Source organism: Oryx dammah, unplaced genomic scaffold (genome assembly GCF_014754425.2).
Source record: "Oryx dammah isolate SB20612 unplaced genomic scaffold, SCBI_Odam_1.1 HiC_scaffold_2, whole genome shotgun sequence".
Lineage (NCBI taxonomy): Eukaryota > Metazoa > Chordata > Mammalia > Artiodactyla > Bovidae > Oryx > Oryx dammah.
Window position 1 is genome coordinate 118,129,981 of NW_024070186.1, and position 7,287 is coordinate 118,137,267.

The 7,287-nt window shown below is 34.9% G+C and overlaps 1 protein-coding gene across 3 annotated transcripts in view; it reads right to left on the reverse strand.

Annotated features, from left to right (window-relative positions):
* Nucleotides 1–7,287, reverse strand: part of ARL13B (ADP ribosylation factor like GTPase 13B) — an 84,774-nt gene that overhangs the window by 16,498 nt on the left and 60,989 nt on the right. For all 3 annotated transcript variants that reach the window (XM_040226762.1, XM_040226779.1, XM_040226772.1), the window contains 3 exons: nt 6,902–7,007; nt 5,800–6,002; nt 2,313–2,427 (listed from right to left, as the gene is read on the reverse strand). In XM_040226762.1, coding sequence (XP_040082696.1) covers nt 2,313–2,427; nt 5,800–6,002; nt 6,902–7,007 — 424 coding nt within the window. The remainder of the gene's footprint in view (nt 1–2,312; nt 2,428–5,799; nt 6,003–6,901; nt 7,008–7,287) is intronic.

Genomic DNA, 7,287 nt, shown 5'->3' on the forward strand with positions numbered 1-7,287 from the left:
GTGGATTCTTCACCACTGAGCCGCCAGGGATTCCCTATATTATTATAATGTATATGTAAGCTATTACTACTTTCATCAATTACACTATTGTTTTGAATATTTCTATCATAACTTATTTTACCAACTCCCACTCAATGGACAAAGATGTGATTTTCAATTTTTCATTATTACAAGAAATACAATTATTGAATTAGTTCTCCAGAATAAATTCCTAACAGTCATGCTGCTGGATCAATGGGTAAAGCACATTTTAAAGTGTGACTAATGTCAAATTATACCACTGGAAAAGGATTGAAAGAGTGCTATTTTCCCACATCTTTCCTTGTTTTGATTGCACAGTGCAGCATATAGGATCTTACTTCCTCACCAGGGATCAACCTGCATCCCCTATACTGGAAGTGTGCAGTCTTAACCATTGGACTGCCAGGGAAGCCCTCCACTCCACATCTTTTTCAGTGCTTTTTTAATCACCATGCTCAGTTATTCAGCTGTGTCTGACTCTTGGTGACCCTTCGGACTACAGCCTGCCAAGCTCCTCTGTCCATGGGATTTTTCAGGCAGGAATACTGGAGTGGGTTGCCATTTTCCCCTCCAGGTTTTAATCACTATCAATCTTTTATATCTCCACCAAACTAATAAATACTTTTTTACCTCAGTGTTGTTTATTATTTTTATTACTACTGAAGATATTATAAAATATCCTTATTGCCATTTAAATTTTTTCTATAAGGAACTACCCATCATAACCCAATAACCTTTTTTCTATCATACTCTAATTTTTTACCCAGTAATTTTTTAAGGATTCTTTTTTTTTTTTGGTCCCATGTTTCTCAAATATTTTTCATTACCATTAGTTGGGTTTGGTTTTTTGTCCTTAACTTTGTAGAACATCTCTTTAAAAACTGAATATAATAAGATCTACTTTATTTTTCCCATTTTATGATTTTTTACTCTGATTTGTGGCCTCATTGTCCTGCTTTGAAAGTTTCTCCTCCTCCAAGTTTACAAATGTCTAACTGTACTATACCCAGGTGTTTTTAAGGCTTCTTTTTTTTATATTTAAATCTTTTAAATTTTAATTTGGTATACAGTGTTCAATAAGTTTGCTTTTCTTCAAACGACTCTTCAGTTGTTTCAATATATTTTTTCTCCCAGATTTAAAATGCCACCTTTCTCTTATACTAAATGTTTATATATAACTCTGTTTGTTACTATTGTTTCATTGTGTATTCTGGAACCAACATCTCACCATTTTCATTATCTGAGATAAAAATCAAAGGAAAAAAATGTCAGGTAACATTTTAAAGGAGAAGTTTGGGGGGTAAGAAAACTTGCTTGATAAAAAGGATAATTTATTTCCAGTTATTTCATTTCTTAAGTAACTTAAAACCAAGTAACTCATATTAGCAACTATTTTGCAAAAATAAAGCAACCAAAAACTATACAATCATCTTCTTACCTGTGGAGCTGCCTCCCTCCTCAGCAGCAGCCCCAAGGAAGAAATATCATCCACCTTTCCAGATGAATACCTGTGTGGAAGGAGGCAGTGATAGGGGAAGAGGGATGAAGAACATACAGGTGGGGTGTGCGAGCCACATGCCACGTTAAGCTCTGAGTGAACGGAGAGGCGGTTTAGGAAGCTCTGCCACTGAGGAAGCACAGCTGCTGGGAGTGATTAAAGCAGGACCAATGCAAACTCCGAACATCAGTAGAAAATGAAAACAGACACAGATACACAGACAGATATAGAAACACACACACATACACACACACACACTCTCTCTCTCACCCTTAATTTATGATTAAAATCTACAAATTACTTTTAAACTTCTGACATGTAAAATTAAAATAAATGATATTCAGATATAAAAGATTATATCATAGTTTCAATCATTAAGTGTCCTGGGAAAATAGCTAGAAAGTCATTTACATACTCTAATGCTTCATAAGCATCTAAATATTACTGTAAAAGGACAGTAATAGCAATATACAGGGATAAAGACAACATAAATAAGAGTAAACACTACTATCATAGGATATGTGACAAAATATATTTATCAGAATAAGATAGTTGTATATCCTATCTTCATTTTCATTCTCAGTGAATTCTGCAGCCAGCCTTCCTTTTTATACTAGATAAGAAGGGAAGATTGAAGAGGAAGAAAAAGCAGCAAACCTTTAGCCTGTCTCCCCCTTTTAATTTCTTTTACAATGAAATACTTCTATCTCCCTGCCTCCTTTCCCTACTCCTCACCTCCTTTCTGAACCTCCAACTTTATAACATATAAAAATTAATTCGCCACTATCCATACCTCAATGATTACAGATGCTATTGGCTGGAAAGGATTAACAATAACTGGTTCTGGGTCCAACTCAGCCATACCACTGGTTCCATGGAGTTCAGCCCGTTCTTGCTCTCTCTGTTCTCTATATTTTGAAGGAAAAAATTTGGAATTCCTTATGAGAAAATGATAAACCATGTTTAAGAACACTTGCAATAGGTTTATGGCTATTAAATTCACTATTTAAACATATGGATGTGGTTTTGAATTACTGATTTTCAGATATCCTTATGCAGGTAGCAGGCCTCTATCTCCATGTAAAGATTAATTGTTTGAATTTTAAAAGAAAGAAATGCTGACAAAAATGACATTCTCTATGACTGATTTCTTAATGTCTGCAGTACAGATTATTTTTCTATGTAATAAAGATTTATATTTATCAATTTATTAATTACTCTCCCAAACCAATGCTATCCTCTTCTCTAATGGTAACTAGATACGTTCTACTGTTAAACCTCTTAAGAGCTGTGTACAGTTATATATCATAAATGAACTAGATAACAATTATTGCTTTGCATAAGTAGAAAAGGCTATAAAAATAAGTTGCCCTTTGTCACTCAAATCAAATAAATATTTCTATATTAGTTCCTACTGAGACTTTTATTACCTGTGACTTAAAATTAATGTTGCCCCAGAGATAAAGGTAATAAATTATTAAAAGAAGCAGCTATAGACAGAAACATGACTATTTTAGATCTGCAACTAGACTGTAAGTATAGTAGAACAATGTTGATGTTCATTACTATGGCATTTATTAATTAAGTTCTAAGATGGAAAGATATATTCTCTCATCCTAAACCTAGAAAGCCAAGATTTAGTGATCTGCAATTTACTAATTCTGTGACCTTGGTCATTTATCTGCATACTTGAGCCTCAGCTTTCCCATAAATGTGGACAAAATACCTATTTCATAGAGCTATTTCAGGTAAATTAATGTATATGAAAGCTCTCTGTATATAAACATACTTCAGTTCAATTCAGTTCAGTTCAGTCGCTCAGTCGTGTCTGACTCTTTGTGACCCCATGAATCGCAGCACACCAGGCCTCCCTGTCCATCACCAACTCCTGGAGTTCACTCAGACTCACGTCCATTGAGTCAGTGATGCCATCCAGCCATCTCATCCTCTGTCGTCCCCTTCTCCTCCTGTCCCCAATCCCTCCCAGCATTAGAGTCTTTTCCAATGAGTCAACTCTTCGCATGAGGTGGCCAAAGTACTGGAGTTTCAGCTTTAGCATCATTCCTTCCAAAGAAATCCCAGGGCTGATCTCCTTCAGAATGGACTGGTTGGATCTCCTTGCAGTCCAAGGGACTCTCAAGAGTCTCCTCCAATACCACAGTTCAAAAGCATCAATTCTTCAGCGCTCAGCCTTCCTCACAGTCCAACTCTCACATCCATACATGACCACTGGAAAAACCATAGCCTTGACTAGATGGACCTTAGTTGGCAAAGTAATGTCTCTGCTTTTGAATATGCTATCTATGTTGGTCATAACTTTTCTTCCAAGGAGTAAGCGTCTCTTAATTTCATGGCTGCAGTCACCATCTGCAGTGATTTTGGAGCCCCCCAAAATAAAGTCTGACACTGTTTCCACTGTTTCCCCATCTATTACAGGGCACTTGTTCATTATTAATGTTATTCATTTATTAGTAAGTAATTTCAGGTATCTAGTTTTAACATACTATTTTCAGATACCAATAATAGCTGCTTTACTGTTTTTTTCAAAATTAGCTAAACCTATAAAAATCTAAAAACCTATTAAATTGTATTTAACAATCAAAGTTCTTTTTAAACACTCTCATCTAAATTTAATTATGGATTCTGTTAAACAGGAGAGGATTCAGACCACAAGTGGCATGGCTAAGAGAAAGGAGGAAAGGGGAGAGGGGTACCAGAAAAGCCAGCCATAACATGATCTGGAATATCTTTACGGAAAAAGGTAAAACTGAAAAAAAAAAAAAAAACTAAATTTCTTTTATTCAATCTTTTTCTTTTTGCTTGTTTTCTAAGTGGAGGAAAAGCAACGAAGCCTTTAGAAAACTATGGCCATATGTTTTGTTTGCATAAATACATAGAAGGTATATTTACATGAATAGTTGGATGTACTTAGCTTTATATAATGAAAATGTACACTAGAATAGAAAATCAAAGATTCTCACAGGAACTAAAACCTGTTGTTGATTCAATAGAGACCTATGTCACTGATCTGCTCATGTTATTGAGCACTTGAGTATAGAAAAGTTATCTCTCCAAGAGATAAGTCTTGACTCTGAATTAAATGAAAGATACCAGGAATCAGAGGATTTCCTTGACAGTGTGAAGGAGCACCTCACAAAGGCATCACCACGGACAGTTAGTGGGTTCTTGTCTACCAGGCTGCAACTGTTAAAGCACACAGAAGGCCAATATTACTTAGGTAGATGGAAGACAACTTTGGATGCCACAAGGGCTCACTTGGAAATCTTTTTGTTTCTTCCCTCCCCTGACATGTAACAATCAAATGAAGAAAGAAAATCTTGGGATTACGAACTAAATTCAACATCTAATCAAATCTGAGAAGCCAGTTCAATCTCTCTGTCAGGAAGATCCCCTGGAAAACGGCAAGGCAACCCACTCCAATATTCTTACCTGGAGAATCCCATAGACAGAGGAGCCTGGCAGGCTACGGGCCATGGGATCGCACATAGTTGGACACAACTGAAGCGACTTAGCATACATGCATGTAGTCAAATCTGAGTATTATTTTACTCCAGCATAAATATTATTATAACTGATTCTGTGGTAGAATTTATGTAAACATTTTTTAAATTTAGAGTTTGCTAAACATTTTTTAAATTTCCATTTAGGTAACACATTTTAAAAATAGTTTTAAAAACATGTTTTTAAAACCTGAGATAGTGCAATTCATTCTCCTTTCAGACAAAAACTAGTGCTGAAGATCAGATTTTGCTTCAGCTGGTTGATCCACTAACAGCTTACCTTCTATTTTCACTAGAAGGTAAGATATGAGGAGTATCTCAATCTACAACACATTCTTTCCTACGGGAGACTATCCTGTGTATCACAGAATGTTTAGCAGCATCCCTGGCCTCCACCCTCTAGATGCCAATTGCACGCCACCTCCCAGCCATGACAAGCAAAAATGTTCCTAGACATTGACAAATGTCTTCTGAGGAGCAAAATCACCCTGTGGATTGAGAACCACTGCACTAAAGGTTGTCATAAGAAATTAAGAAATAAAAATTGTAAAACTGTGAGAGATAAATACCTCAGCAATAAATATAACTACTATACCACCATTAGGAAAATTAGAACTGTATCAACCAAACCTGCTAAGTCTACAGAAATAAAAAAAATTTACCAAGAAAAAGCTGAATAGGCAAACTAAAAAACTATTCATAAAAGTGAGGTGTTTCTGGCTTTTCATATGCACTGTGCTATATAATTAATCTACTTACCTTTCTTCTCGTAATTTCCGTACGCGTTCAGCCCTTTCTCGCTTCTCTTGCTCCTCAAGAGCACGTTGTTCTGTTGTGTCTTTTTGGATGCGTTCATTTAAGGCATCAAAGTCTCTTGCAATGATATGTAGCAGCCAATAAAGGCCCTTTTTAATGGACTTGTCAATTTTCTTTCCATATCCCAAGACTGCTGAACAAGGTTCCTTAAAAATAGAAGTTTATTTGACTTAAAGATTAAAACTAAAAGTTCTCTATAAATATTTATTCATAAACCATTAGTATAAGTACTGGAGAACCAAAATCAATTAACTTGTTAAATGAATGACATAAAGCACGGCCTCTTTCACATATAAAATACATCTTTGCATTTGTACTACATTAGTAGGTACACATGAGCTGAAATATTTTATGGATTATACCTGTAAGCTTTGAAGAGTGATTATGACACAAGCAGTTGGCAGTGCTAGATAATTTTAAACAGAATCACTGACAGACAAAAGTGAACTTCCAGAGGAAAACTACCTATTCAAAATACTATTAATACTGCTACTATCTAACACTACATAATAAAAATAGCAGAAAATTTTAATTTCTTACACCAGGGAATTTATGGCACTAAGCATCTTTTAAGATTGATGGCCTAACAATCATTTTCTGAAACCAAGAATAAATGATTAAATCTTCAGTTCATCTTTAAGACTGTAGGATAACTCTAATACCATCTTTCAAAATTCATTATAAATTTTCCTAAGTGTAAATTGTGTATTTATACTTCCACCATTTTAACATATTTATAGAATAACATGTTTGTATAGCTTACATATTTGTCAGCAATGTTTAAACAAAATCAAACTAAAGACTTTGAAATGATGAAAGATATTTTAAAGAAGTCAGTAACAACTAAACAGAAAACAAATATCACTGTATTAAGTAATTTCAAATGAACAGTGAGATCATGTATTTCCTGGGTAAAATATTTAAAAAAGAAACACTAATAAAATATTTTGTTAGCTGGCTACCACCAGCTAATTGCTTACCACCTTTACAAAAACTAAGTTATGCTGAATATAATTTATAGGGCAAAAGAAGCCTCAAAACTTACTATCTGACACAAGCACTTGTGCTCATTGACCAGCTTTTCCAGAGAAAGACACTCAATCACATCAGCTTCTCCTAGAGCCCCTTCCTTATCCTGCTTATTTGCCAACCTAGAAAGACATAAGTGAAGTGGATTTACAGCAAATATACAATCAGACAGCTGCTTAAAAACATTCTCACCAAGTTCCTACTCCAAACATGCTGGTTTTACAGAGCAATGATTACAGAACATGCTGGTTTTACAGAGCAATGTACTATCTTCTATTCCATCATTTTTCCTTTATTAAGTTTGTAAACATTTTTTTAATATTTGGCCTATAAAAGGGAAATCAATTAAAGAGAAATGTCAAGAAAACAAGCATTAGGTCAACAGGCCAACAACAAAGTACA